Source organism: Wolffia australiana, chromosome 15, assembly GCF_029677425.1.
Source record: "Wolffia australiana isolate 7733 chromosome 15, ASM2967742v1".
In the NCBI taxonomy this organism is placed as follows: Eukaryota; Viridiplantae; Streptophyta; class Magnoliopsida; order Alismatales; family Araceae; genus Wolffia; species Wolffia australiana.
The window spans coordinates 4,599,667-4,614,338 of record NC_135849.1 but is presented as its reverse complement, the minus strand read 5'-3'; the positions used below and the strand labels follow the sequence as shown (position 1 = coordinate 4,614,338).

Genomic DNA, 14,672 nt, shown 5'->3' with positions numbered 1-14,672 from the left:
TCATGTCATCCCGCCCTTCCTCGCCTACCCCGTAGTCGTCCTACGTCAGGGAGAGAGAGATCGAGAGGGCGAGAGAGAAAGAGAGAGGGAGAGAGAGAAAGAGAGAGGGAGAGGGAGAAAGAGAGAGAGATAGAGAGAAAGAGAGATGTAGAGAGAGAAAGAGAGGGAGAGAGAGAAAGAGAGAGGGAGAGAGAGGGCGAGAGAGAAAGAGAGGGTGGGAGAGAAAGAGAGAGGGAGAGAGAGAAAGAGAGAGAGAGTGGGAGATAAATACCAAGAGGCAGAGAGAGATCAAGAGGGAGATGGAGAAAGACAGAGGGAGAGCATGATGTAGCCCAGAAGCCCATTTTCTAAGGTCAATGAGCAATTGTTAGCCCAAGAAGGAGATTCTTCTAGAGCTTATAGGATCTACAAAAAAAGTACCTAGAGCCCTTCAAAATCATTTGATAGATTTTCTCTGATAGGATCTTCTATGACAGGATTTTCTCTGACAAGATCCTCTATTAGATTTTCTCTGAGAATATTCATTGACATATTCATATATGACAGAACCCTTTGACATATTCCTTTTCTGCAAAGATCTGCATAATATCTCTGCTCTAACGTGTCAGAGCTGCATATCTTTTCTTTTGTCCCATCATGATCTTCTTGAGCCACACAAATATCTCTTGACAGCTTTGACGGGCCCCAAAATCTGCAGAATATCTCTACTAAGGCATGTCAGGCAGCTCATCCTTTGTTCTAGCTTGTTAGAATTATTTTTCTCAATGTTTTGAGTTATCTTTTCCCGATTACAGTCATTGTGTTCTTCAAGAAGGGACCATGCATCCTCTAAGGATTATTATCTAAGTCCATTACTTTGTTGAAACTTTTGTTTCTTTCCTCTGAGGGTTGGAGAAGCTAGTTCGGTGGATTCAGAACTTTGGCTTCTTCAAGTAGAGCGAGGCTTGTCGATTCAAGTCATGTTCCTACACTGTTTGTGTACTAAGACTGAGAGAAAGAGTGTGTGTGTGTGACGTATTGCGCATGACGCATACACTGCCATCGGCCAGAGTTAATAGTCCACGTGGGGCCTTACCGGTTGGTAAGCCCCCATGCCTAGTAGGTTAGAATAGTTAATTCTGTGTTTCTTTAAATATCTCCTGTGAAGAAGATGAATGGACCTTTTTTTTGGAAAGAAGTTTGGAATGTTCTTGTTTCTCTCCTAGCGATCCTTCTCTTCTCTCTTCTAGCGATCTTTCTCTCCTCTCTTCTAGCGTTCTTTCTCTTCTCCCTTCTTGAATACTCCCGCCACTTCACGCAACAGGATATCAGTTCTCGACTTTTCCAACGGATCTCAACGAAGACATTCGGCCAGACGAGCGAACCAGGCATCCAGGAGTTCCCGATTCCTCCGATTATTCTCCGGCGACTCCATTGGTATTCAAAGGTATTGTAATATTATTTAGTCGTTCTGTTTGTTTACATCAGAGAGAGAGGGAGAGAGAGAGAGAGAGAGAGAGAGAGGGAGAGAGAGAGAGAGAGAGAGAGAGAGAGAGAGAGAGGGAGAGAGAGAGAGAGAGAGAGAGAGAGAGAGAGAGAGAGAGAGAGAGAGAGAGAGAGAGAGAGAGAGAGAGAGAGAGAGAGAGAGAGAGAGAGAGAGAGAGATCTGCTGTTCTGGACTTCAGTGGCATTATTAAGGTTTTTCCGGATTATCAAGAGGGTTTTAAACAACGCTAAAATAATAGATTTTCAAAAACATTTTTCAGATATATAGACGGCCGGGATCTTACAGATTTACAGCCAGCCTGGGAATCCACCGTCCAGATCCTTTCCGCGTTCGAACTTCAAATTCCGACCGATTCACGAAAAATCCAGGCTTGGGAATCCGCACTGAAGCTGGTCGATCGGATCGATCGATTAACTGTTCGATCTGATCACGATCTCAGGTCCGATCGACCGGGATTTCCGATCCGACCCGATCATCTCCGGTCAACGCGCGGAAGAGGGTCGTTTCCTTCGGAATACCGCGTTTGGATCGCGGGATTCTTCAGATTTCACATTCGACGGAGATCTCGCTTCCACGTGTCCCACTATTTAATAACGTGCCGTTTTAAACCGCTCTATATCTCAGTCTCTTTTCTCCGTTGAGATCTCCGCGTCTCGATCTAGATCCTGCGAATTACCAGCGCAGGAGGATCCGAGGCAGAAGAACGTCTCTCCGAGATTGTTGGTTTGTGATCGCCTCCTCTCTGAATTGAGTCCGTTCTTCGAATTGTGTGTTTGAATCGGTGCGATTTGCTGTTGTCGGTTGTCGTTTTAGTTGTAGATCTTGTTCTTCTCTGTTTTCCATCTCATAGGTGGCGGATCCGTGTGTTTCGAGAGTTAATTACCCGGATCTGACGATTCCCTCCCCCTGCGGCGCCTTCTCCGGCGGTTCGATTTTTTAACCTCGGAAATTAACCTAGATAATTTGTTTCGAAATGTTTACAAGTCAAAATTTGGGAGTTGTGGTTGTACTGACGACCTAGGCTTCCGTGTTTGATTGTTTGCAGGTATTCGTTATGTTGTTCGGGAATCCGTGTTCTCGTTTTGTCGATTATTTCGTCTGATTATTTTCCCTTAAATTGATATGCATCTCGTTTCCGCTCCTACTTCTCGCCAGTCGTCGAAGCTATCAACGACGAAGTATTGATTTGCGAGTGCCGACTCTAGTTCGAATTTTCTATCTGTTAGTTCTGTGGATCCTGATGTTACGCCATATTTTAATCTTCTTTGAAAAATCCTATTCTTTCTTATGTGACGCACGATAGACCGCGGTGGTAGAAACTATTACTGGGGGTTTAATTTCTTACATGCGTGCCCTTTTTCGGGCATAACAAGAAGAGTAGATAATTTGTTCGGTTTCTGAAAGGAGCATCGTGGAATTATCGTGGTTTCTGAAAAAGATTTTCACTTGTTCATTTTTATTCTTTTTTTCGGACGTCAGAGTCTCAATGATGATCTACAATAATGGTCTCCAATCTGGTTACTATTCTTCCATTTACACCATGAAAAATCTGGTCACTAATTCTTTTCACCAGATTTTTCCCCGTCTCCATTCTTGTATGTTGCAGATTCTGTTTGAAATCGCTTCATCTTCTTATATTTTCTCAATAGTTTTTTGTTTCCACTGCATAGAACGAAGATGTAGCATCATGGTTATTGTTCTTCGGAAACTCTGAAAACATTGAAAGCTTGAGGTGTTTGATTGATTATTAAATTGTTAAATATTTTTGAAAAAAATTATGAAATCTGAAATACTATGAAATTCTAAATGTTCGTAGAGTGAAAACTTTTTAGCAGGCTGATGGTTTCAATAAAATCCAGGCTCTGTTTGTTTTCGGATTTTTCGTTTATAAAATGGTCGTTTGTCCTTTTCATTGGCTTGATAACAGCTAATCATAGTGGTCTAACTACGAAGCTTCGTCTTTCGAATTTCCCTGTTAAGTGGCCAGATGTTTATGATAATGATAACGCTTACAACATTTGAGATATTATTGTTAAAAAAAAAACAACATTTGAGATATTTTTCATTTCTTTTATTTCCCGTTATTTGAGTAGGAACAATAATGTGCAGAATGATAGAACCCTAGTTTCCATATTGTATCATAATGGCTGAAAATTTCTTCCTGTGTATATTTTCTAGGAAAATAACAGAAACCATGGGAGTGGAGGTCTTGACGGAGGGTTTCACTTCCCCAGCAGCTGAGGACACAACGGAACTTACCACGCCAGGGAAACCGGATCAACCTGATATTCAGAATGCTATAAACTTTGGATCAGTAGATAGCTCGCATGAGGGAAACGGAGTAGCCGTGGATGCTAAAAATGATATGCTTCCTAAAGATGCAGTTGATGAGTGGCCAGCCCCAAAGCAGGTTCATACATTTTATTTTGTGAGGTACCAGCCCTATGAAGATCCAAAGCTCAAAGCAAGATTTGATCAAATCGACAAAGAAATCCAGAAGTGGAACAAAGAGAGATCACAGATAATGGATTCATTGAAGCAGAAGAGGGTATACTTTCCATCATTAACTTAACCTTTTTCTTAATTACCTTTTGTTGCTGTTAATGGCTTTGAACTAACATAGGCTTAGGGTTCGGCAAGTCCCAGCAACGTTGAACTGTGAATTCAACTTTTTGATTGTTTGCCAACATCGACAAGCCTCAACGTTGCTGTCTCCGTCAATCCTCTATAATTTCCATCTATGTCAACATCGTCGTCAACAAGCCCAGTTGATGGCGTGGAGGTTGACGGGACTGACATATCTTTAACTAGAATTTTATGAAGTTTCTTGAAGAAAAAGATTTTTATGAAGTCGGTAGCTGGCATTGACAGATAGCGCTGACATTATCAACAACTGGCAACTGTTCACGGTAACCTTGTCAACGTCGTTGTCAACAACCTTAAAATTCGTCAACATCACCACGACCGTCAACATCAGTGAGGGTTGATGACGTTGATTTTGATGAATGCTGAATCCTAAAGCTCTATTTAAAGCTGTTCCATCTAGGGATAGGAAAACCCCAATGGAAATCACTACTAAATCACTATAGTATAGCAAATTCTAAAGAGGAGCTCGCCAAAATTTTTCTTGCAGGCAGAGAGGGGGGAAATAATATCACAGTTGAAGCCGCTGACTCAAGAGGACAAACAATTCCGTATGGCTATTGATGAAAAGAGGAAAGAGATGGAGCCTCTTCAAGCAGCTCTGGGCAAGTTGCGGGATGCGAATAGTGTAGAGAGGGGCATGGGTATATGCTCCTCAGAGGAGGAACTAGATTATCTGGTGAGTCTTTTGAATTTGATTTTACGATTTTAATCAGATGTGTTAAAGTAAAATGCTGATCCATTAAACAGATTCAAGGTCTTCAATACCGTATTCAACACGAGAGCAACACGCTGTCTGAGGAGAAGCAGTTCCTTAAAGATATTAAAAATCTTGAGGCTACCCGAGAAAGGGTCATCGCCTATGCAGCTATGAGGGCCAAGCTTCAAGAATCATTGGGTCCCAAGGAAGCCATCCAGGACCAGGTCAAAGTAAGTGTTCTTACTGCCCCTTTATGTTAATAGCAGAACGAGCTTGCATGCAAGTGCTACGGAATTTAATCAATAGTGGAAGTCGAGAAGGTTGTTCGACAACCTAGACAAAGGGAGGACAAATTTGGGAAGCCTCTCGCAGTAGTGGACAATATTTCCCCAAATAAATGATCAAGTCTGAAATTGACAAAACCCTCTTTGCAACAGGCCCAAAAAAAAATCCCACCTCAAAGGCTTGTAGCAAGAGTGATGTAAAACTAAAATAGAAAATACCCCCTTTTATAGAAGAAGGGAAGCCCGAAAGAAAAAAAAACTTGGGTTGTGAATAGGACAAAAACCAACACGGTATAGTTTGAATGTGCTCTTAATCAGGAATTCCGATTGATAGATTTCCACTTTCTCTGACCCAGTTCAAAACTTTTTTTATGTTCAAAATTTCTCTTCATCTTTGGGCGCTTTCCTGAGTAGCTAACGATTTGATCTACGTTCCTACTTTCTTGTGCAGCTGATCGGAGTTGGTTTGGATGGAGTAAGAAAGGAAAAAAATGTAATCAGGTCAAAGATAAAGAGTTTGGAGGATACTCTCAAGTTCATAGACGAGGACATCGCTTCCTTACAGGAGGACCTGACCTTGGTCACCCAGAAAAGAGATAAAACTTTTGAAACACTCAACGAGCTTAGAAGATCTCGCGACGAAGGGGTACGCGCCCGTTTTTTTTTCGTATAATTTAGAAATTCCACTTCTACATATTTCTTAATCCTCAAACTTGTTTATACCGTCTTTCAATATTCAGAATGCCTCCTACTACCAGTACCGGGCAACCCTGAACAATGCCCGTGATCTGGCAAAGAAGAAGGACGTGGCAGGTCTGGAGGCACTCTGCAATGACGAGGTCGGCTGGCTGGCCCTCCGTACCCATGTCTGTTGACCGTTGACCAGTGAACGCTGACCATTGACTTTTTCCCATCCAGGTCAGCAAGTTTATAGACCAGTGGTGCAGGGACAAGGTTTTCAGAGAAGATTACGAGAAGAGGATCTTGCCCTCCCTGGACAAGCGGCAGCTGACGAGGGATGGCAGGATGAGGAACCCTGATGAGAAGCCCATTTTCGCGGAGGCAGCAGCGTCCGTGAAAGAGCCGGTGGAGGCGGTGCAGCCGATGTTGCCGTTGCCGGCGAGGAAAAAGGCCGATGATCGTGACCCGAAACAGCCCAAGGCACCTGATGTCGTTGTGGCGGCGGCCAAGGAAGAGGGAGAGAAACCTGCGGAGCCGAGAACGAAGACCAAGAGCGGCACGTCAGTTGCCGAGGCAGAGACTGCTGTGTTGCCGGAGAAACCGTCTCCGGCGGCAGCGGCGGCGGCGGCGGCAGCGGAAATCGAGAAGCAGAAGGAGATGAAGAGGGACGAGGAGATAGCCAAGGCCAAACAGGCCCAAGAGAGGAAGAAGAGACTCGCGGAGAAGGCCGCCGCTAAGGCCGCTGCTCGAGCCCAGAAAGAAGCAGAGAAGAAACAGAAGGTAGTTATTCTGCATCCAGGTTTACAAGGACGACGATTAATCGATGAATCGTCCTTTTTCTTAATTTGTTTTTAAACCTGATTCTGTCTTCCAGGAGAAGGAGAAGAAGGCAAAGAAGAAGGCTGAGGCGTCGGCGCCTGACTCGGGTAAGGACGATTCCGAGACAGATGCGAAGGCAGAGGACACGCAGGAATCTGACGAGGCCAAGGAGGTTGTAGTCCCATCAAAGGTGACAGAACAGAAGAAGAATCTCCGGCACCGAGGCCGGGCCTGGGGTGCGGACAGCCGGCCGAGGGTCGTTCCTAGGAAGAAGAAGACGCAGCCGTACTGGAAATGGGCGGCGATCGCGTTCGCTGTTCTCGTTGCGCTCGCAGTTCTCGGCTTCGTCTACTACATGCCCAAGAGGAGCTGAGATTCTTCGCCTTGCCCCCCACTACCAACTTTAGGGACACAGTTTTGCTGATCCATCTCTTTCTCAAGTTTCGTCATGGCGGTGGCGGCAGCGGCGGGGACGGAGTGTCGGGCCTGTCCGCGAAAGGTCTCAGTGAGTTGTAACAGTTCGCTTTCTTTTATTTTTTCTTGATGAATTTTCTACGGGTTATCTATATCATATCAAGTGATATCAGACATGAATCAGCTAGTTTCTGCTTTGGGGGAATTTTGTTGATCGTTTAGTGCTAAAAAAGTATTAGGATTCGGGGGTTCATCTGATCGAATGCATTGAATTTTAATGATTTTTTACAATGATTTGCTTAGTGTTTAAAGGTTCTAAAAAGGGACGTGCAAGCTACTTGTAAACGTTAAGCTGGAATTTCTGTTATTTGAAGTTCATTTTCCTCAGGTTGATGTTTGGGTAAACTTATCATGGTAGGCAAGTGATCAGTTGTAAGAAGTCATTTCTTGTAGGTTCGTAGTAGGAAATCTGGTCATAAAATAATACTCTGATAACGTAAAATAGAGGAAATTATCCCGGAAGCCTATTAAAGCAATAAATTTATAGAAGAATGACACTATGATGCGGTTTGATCCTGGGAGGTTATTTTATTGCAAATGAAATGATGGGAAAGTTGTTCAAAAACACTTTTGGAGAAAATAGAAAGTAGTAGAATATAATCTATTTTAGAAGGATATGTTGATGGTCCCCCAGTTTTTACATTGCAAAATCCAAACTTTGGTTCTCAGAGAGAAGTGGAAATGAAGTGGAAAATATGAAGAAGCTGGTCTGATAGAGTGTGTTGGATAGAGAGAGATCAAAGGTGCTAGAGAAGCAATCACCAGATGTCAAAATTTACTCTCCCGTCTGCATTGAAGGGCTTAAAGAGGTGCTTGGGCTTGGTCGGGCTTTAGTAACTCATTTGTAGATAGAACTCCAAATCGCATCAGGAATTACTCCTACTATTCCAATCAACTTATCCTCAGTCTGGAAGTTTGGAAATTGTTTTTGCAGCATCCATGCTAGTTCCATGTTTCTTTGAAGTCGAGAAGTTCCATCGATTGTCTAAGCACCGACAGGCATTGAGCGGAGGGATAGAAGGCTGCGATCCATGTCAGAGTGACAATCAAGAATAGGCGGGTCAGTGGGTCCCACAACATGCTTCAATTAATTATAATTTTAACTTTTAGAATTATATTTTAATTATTATTTTAACTTTTATAATCTAATTTTAGGCCTATTTTTACATATTTACTATTGCTATATATCTTTGTGTAAAATCCTTATATCATTGGGTATAAAGTACAGGGTTATCAGAACAAATAAAGCCACTGAATAAGTACAGGGTTATCAGAACAAATAAAGCCACTGAATGAGGGGTTACCTGGGATTTATTTACTCACTTTTCTGTTCTTATTCGTTTGGTGAATGTGGGCTTCAGATGGTAGGTCTAGATCATAAGCCACTGGTCCAATGTGGCGTCTGGTGCGGTAAAAGTCCAAAATATTTAGGCACCATCTTTTCATGTGGGTGGTGGGCCAATGATTTCATGCTTTATGATTACTTGAGGTGGATGATGCCTACCATTATGAGCTCAATATGGTGGGAATGCCAATCAGCATGAAAATTCATAGTGGCCTTGGCACTCTCAAGATGCCTTTGAATAATATCTAACTTTTGGTCTAGATCTTGTAGCTACTGGACTAGGTTGTCCATGGGCATTGCCAGGCTGACGTAACAGATGATCATGGGCAGTTAATGGATGCATACTACCTTGGATGGAGGCATTTTGATGGTTCATGATAATAAGCATTGTAACTAAGTTCAGTGTAATGGAGCCGAGAGATCCATTTCTATGGTTGGTTTGTTGCAAATTAACTAACATAAGTTTTTAGGCTGTGGTCCACCACTTTGGTGCATTTGTCCATTTTGGGGTAGTACGCAGAAATGTGTTTGCGTGCCTTAGAGATGCTGTCCAATCAGAGATAAAAACATGCATAATGCCATGGAGCTTCGCTATTTTTCTTTCAAATTTATCGGCGATATCATGGGTAAAGAAGTTATGACAAATACCGATGAAATAATGGTAAATTTAGGACATGTACTGATTTGGGATTTTTTGGGTTTAGTGGCTTTAAGTAAGTGCTTGAAATCAAATTTAATGTAGCAAAAGGTGTAACTAAATTCAGAATTGATCTAAAAACTACAGATGATCACATCACCTTATGAGGAACTTGTTTCACCCTTGACTTGCTCCTAGGGAGAGTTTCTTAAAGCCTTTCATGTGTCTTTCCTCTAGACATATCCACTCGATTGATACGATGATGGAGCTCTTCTTCTTGTTGTTGTTCTTGTTCTTCTTCTCTAACTCTTCTTGAAGTCTTTCATGTGAGGTGAGTGGAATGAGCACCTAAAATGAAGGGGGGGGGGGAAGGGGGCGCCTAGGTCAAGCTAACATGAGTGCTTAAAATGGGTACCCCATTATATTTATTCTTATTTAGTATTTTAAAAAAATTCCTTATAATTTAAGTTTATCCAATAAGGTAATCAACTTTATTAAGGTAACTATATCAACATATAGATCAATCAACAAATAATTGACTCAATCCAAATGATAGGTTAATGATCCAGCTCGTCGGGTGCCAAGCAACACCTCGTTCTCTATAATATATTGAGTATTAAATAAATTATATCATGGAACCTCTAGTATCATCTGTTACTGTATATGTATCTTCAATCAGAGAAATAATCTTAAATGATGTAGGTAATGGATAACTATCACATCCTAATCTGTCATTTAATTTTTACTGATGCATAATGGGGATCATCGGAGAATGTCTTCTCCAATATCTTCACTTCCCTTTCTAAAAATTTAATGTGTTTTCTTCTCGAGCTAATCTCCTCCTATATCAAAGGGGAATGATCCAATCTTGACAACTCAATCACCTTTATGCACTTGTGATACTCGAGCGAAGACATATTTGAATTACATTATTACAAACTTCTACATCTTAATCAAAACATTGTCGTCCCTGCATAATGTCCTTGGTGTCTTAGGTCAAGTGACCACTTATACAACCCTGACATGAATCAACCTGCTTGATGTTTAAGTATAATACCACTCATGGATTTATACGGATCAATTTAGTGAACTCTTTTTCTAAAGAGCACCTATCATGTGTCCTTTTTGTCTCCGGACTAATGACAACAAGATAAGTCATACTTATCATATAAGTAAGAGTAGATAATGCTAATCTTTTTGGATAGTTTGATGTCATCTAGGTCCTTCAAATAAGAATATTTTTAGATACATGTTTAAAACCAATGGTTAGTGTATAATGAGGTCATCATCATTCGCTATGTTATTGTATCAATTCATATACTTCATCAATAAACATCACATGGTAATGGGAACGGATACACATTTATTTTAATGAGCTTAAACATGACATTGAAGTGTGATAGGCTTTGACACTCACATGATATCCATTATGCTTTGATGGTCTTTTTATAATTTTAGGGCCACTTACTTCCATGTCTTCAACAAACTCTAGTTCCCTCTGATGATGCCATCATGTAGCTTGTTAGAATAAGTGTGAAAAAAGTTTGGGATACCAAAAGAACCAGATGGCCTACATGAAGTACCATGTCATTTGGCAGTGTGAATTTTACTAGCGACCTGATTCTGCGCATAGTTCCTTTTGGGTTCTACATGCCTTGTTATGGATGAAGAAATCAAAATGAGCCACAACGGAAGACTCAAACAAAGTTGTAACTACATCGATAGAACATAAAACTAAGAACTTGTGCACGGATCGCATCCGTGATTTCTTGGATCCCCAAGCAAAACGATTCGAGCTGCTCAAGTGTGCAGCCTATAGATGTATCAACACAATCCTCAGCACGTCAAATCTTATCCTTCACCCATACGATCTCTTTTCACGCTCCATCATTGTCATTACGGCGTCCCAATCGCATCAGGAGGGGAGAGTTAAGTGTGGGGAGAAGGGAGAAGGAGGAGAAGGCCTCTGAAAAATTTCTAGCATGGGTGAATTTCCTTTACGGCCTTCCCTTATTTATACTAAGTGGGTATTTTTCTTTAACCCCCAAAACTTAAGTATATCGTCGATGTCCAAAAGACCATTTGTGTGTGATCCTGTAGGCCCATGTATCAGTCTAGTTAACAACTCAAGCGGCCTAATAACCTTTATTGGCCTTCCAAATTAATTCACCATATCATCGTATAGATTAATTAACGTCGGATTGATTGAATCCAATCGATATGTTGAGTGTCCAACACGTTGGGTGCCAAGCTATACCTCGTGCTCTAGAAGATACAAGGGAGTGTGTATTGACTCACTCATGGAACCTGTTCATCATCAGTTGGTATGTATAATCCCTCATCCACTTGATGCTCCTAGGACAACTTAGGCTATGGTCAACTATCAAATCCTAATCGATCATTCGAGTTAGCACCGATGCGTTCAGAAATCATCGGAGAACTCTTCTCTAATATTTCACTACCTTGGATGAGGACTTCATCGCATCATCTTCCTTGAGTTGTTACCTCTTATACTGAGGGTGGACGAACCCATTGATAACATGCAAATAAGAGCTTATAAAATGCTATTTCTATCATATTTGTGGGCTTTTAATGTTTAAAAAATCAAATTCTAGTGCAAGTTATCATGATTTTATGTTAAAACAACACTTTTCTTAATTTTCTAGAGATACAATACTTTTGAAAAATAATTAGGTCAATTAACACATTTTAAACATTTTCAAATTGCATTTTATAAGAAATTAAATGTCTTTAATTGACCTATTTCTATAGATAAAAAGAAATCAATAATAAAACATATTTGAGAAATTAATAAAGCATTTTTTTGCATTAGTAATTTTTTTTACATTTTATTTTAATTGGTTTTAAATAAAAATCATTTTTAAAATAAAGCTGGCCCTTATTGAGCCAGGTTAATCTGTAATTAGGTGTTAAGTGCGCAGGAAATACACCAAAAAGTGCACGGGCCAATTAGGAGCGAGGAAAATGCCTTCGGTGTGTGACACACACGTACACAACAACATGCGTGTCGCGTCCCACGCGAATCATGGCGTGGACCAATCCTGTGCCACTTAACTCACTGCGTGTGACGTAGTGAGTTAAGCCCGTGCGCAGCAGTACATGGACCAATAGGGTTTCCGATCTCATGCTGACTGTGAAGATTCGTCCGTGTGAATCACACGTACACGGCGCCATATGAAAAAAACTCGCCGCGAACCAGCGCCATGTGGTCTAATCAATCTGCTCCGTGTCACCTGCATACAAAGCGAAGAAGACTGGTTAATAACAAATCGGAAGAATGAGTTCTCCTGATTCTGCGGTGATAAATTGGGGGAAAGAGGAAATTGAAGTTTGTTCTTGATTTTTAAGATCAAGGAAAGATAGCCTGGATTCATGGACGACTCAAGAACAGTCCTGAGTGCATTTGGAGCTCGATTTGGACAGTAATTTTGACAATCGGGTGCCGCATTCTTCCCCAAAGTTCAAGCATAAATTTGTGGAAAATTCAGTTGTTCGTGCGCTGAATCTTTTCAAGTCGACTCATAAATCATTCCTGGTATTTCTAGGCTCAATTTTACTTCAATTTACACTTGATTTCACGTTCAATTTTAGCAATTCCATAATTCCGTTTAGTTTCGAGATTTCTTCTAAAATTCCATTTTCAATTCTTTTAATCTTCAAATTTCCTTTGTTTTCCAATTGTTTGATATGAGTTAGCCAACGGTAAATGATGTCAAATCGAATTGAATCTTAAATAAAAACAATTTAGTTCCTTATTTTCTTAATTAGCAAAGCTTGATCAAGCTTTGCTAATTTAAGGTATTTTCACGATTTCTGAACAGTGAACATTTCTTGATAAAAAAATCTTAAATCAATTTAATCAATTTGCTAAATACATTTCAAATGCACTAAACAACCTAAAAACATAATTCAAATCAATTTAAGTTTTTAAATAAAATAAAATATGAATGTCAATTGTCGATTTCTAATCTAGATATTATTGTCAAAACTAGTTAGTGAGAAATTGTATTCAATTTGCAAAGAAAATTCTAAAGTCAATTTGACACATAATTGATCCAAGTTAGGAGATTACTTAGCAAATCTTATCAAGAATTGCTAAGTAATAATGAATTTGATTCTCATGGATTTCCAAAAATATAAAAATTAAGTCATTTTAACTCTCTATTAATAAATAACTGAGAGTTAATTGTGATAATTTGAATTTAAAAAGTTTAGAAGGATACATACAGGTTACAAGATTTTTCTATTACCTAAGTAAAAAATGATATCATTTAAATTTAGAGTTCAAACCCTAAGTTGATAAAAGTTAATTTTACCATCGCCTCCCTAGGGTTTGACCCCTTACTTGAGCACTAAGGGATAGATAAATTTTATTGGTCAAGTTCGAAAACCCCTTAAATAACGACATTAAACACACATTTTTCGAGCTTATTACTCATTTGGAGCTCTCAGTCATCTTTGTGAACTTCTTGATACACCCAAACTAAGACTATTTAGAATCCTATGATTAGGGGCATGTAGGTCACAGTCAAAGTACAACAGTCCATCCACAATATGTCTTTGGTGTCTTAGGTCTAATGACCACTTACACAACGGTGATGTACATCAACCTAATTGACAGTTAGATATTGTTACAAAATAGACAAGATCTACTCTTCCTTCTCTAGTGATGCTCCTCCCTTTGTTGGCCACAGAGAGCACCTAGTGGATATGGTTTGAATAAACAAAACATGGTTATAGTTCTTTTCTTCCACGTTGGATTTAATACCTCTAGTTCCAAAGTTTGGTGGGGCCCACATACTTTCATGTGGGCCACAAAACACAAGTATGGGCCACTTATAAGACATGACCCATTTACATTACTTTTAAGGGAAAATATAGAAAAGAAAGAAGAAATACAACCACGATAATAGCTCTAATCAACATGTATAATACCATTTAGGGATTCGTACAGATCAATTAAGTGAACTCTTTCCACTAAAGAGCACCCACTATCTATCCTTTATGTCTCCACACTAATAGCTTCGGGAATGGCCATACTCATCAAATGAGTGAGGCTAGATTGTGCTATTCTATTTGGATACTTCGATGTCCTTCTTGCATATCCTTTGAATATGAATACTTAGACCACATGTCTAAAGACTAGTGATCTCCCTATTACGATCTAATTCATAATTCACTAAGTCAGATAAAGTATTCATGGACTTCATTATATGCATCACACATGCACTATACTGAATATGATCTATTAATGAACATAGAACGGGATATGGAATGTGTGATTGGTTTGCCATCCACATATATTTCCATCAATCTCCCTCTTGTACAGAAGCCAATCACTCTTAGAGAACAAACCCTTTGTTTTCGAGTGATGCTCAAAATACATTGAGCTAATGGCTCTGTCTATGGATCTGCTATATTGTTGATCAATGGAAGGAAGTTCTCTAACTTCAAATGAGACCTAGACTCTTTCACTTGTGGAATAGCACCATTGGTGTCACACAACAATGGAATAGGGTTTATGATCAAATATGAATCCTGGGTAAGTGATGAACATTTCAGTTTCTAGACCATAAATTTTG

At 40.0% G+C, this 14,672-nt stretch overlaps 1 protein-coding gene across 4 annotated transcripts; it reads left to right on the top strand.

Moving 5' to 3' along the window:
• The first annotated feature begins 1,182 nt into the window (after positions 1–1,182).
• PPI1 (proton pump interactor 1) lies at positions 1,183–7,207 on the top strand. 4 transcript variants are annotated; one of them, XM_078587817.1, is made up of 9 exons: positions 2,136–2,209; positions 2,337–2,412; positions 3,665–4,034; positions 4,620–4,808; positions 4,880–5,059; positions 5,565–5,759; positions 5,854–5,952; positions 6,032–6,574; positions 6,669–7,207. In XM_078587817.1, exons 3-9 carry the CDS (start codon positions 3,681–3,683, stop codon positions 6,984–6,986), a joined length of 1,878 nt encoding a protein of 625 aa, XP_078443943.1. In that variant the 5' UTR covers positions 2,136–2,209; positions 2,337–2,412; positions 3,665–3,680; the 3' UTR covers positions 6,987–7,207. The 4 variants fall into 4 exon arrangements, with proteins under 4 accessions (XP_078443945.1, XP_078443942.1, XP_078443943.1 ...); XM_078587819.1 differs by lacking the exons at positions 2,136–2,209; positions 2,337–2,412 and adding an exon at positions 1,183–1,426; XM_078587816.1 differs by lacking the exon at positions 2,337–2,412 and having other exon boundaries at positions 2,051–2,209.
• Positions 7,208–14,672: the final 7,465 nt, after the last annotated feature.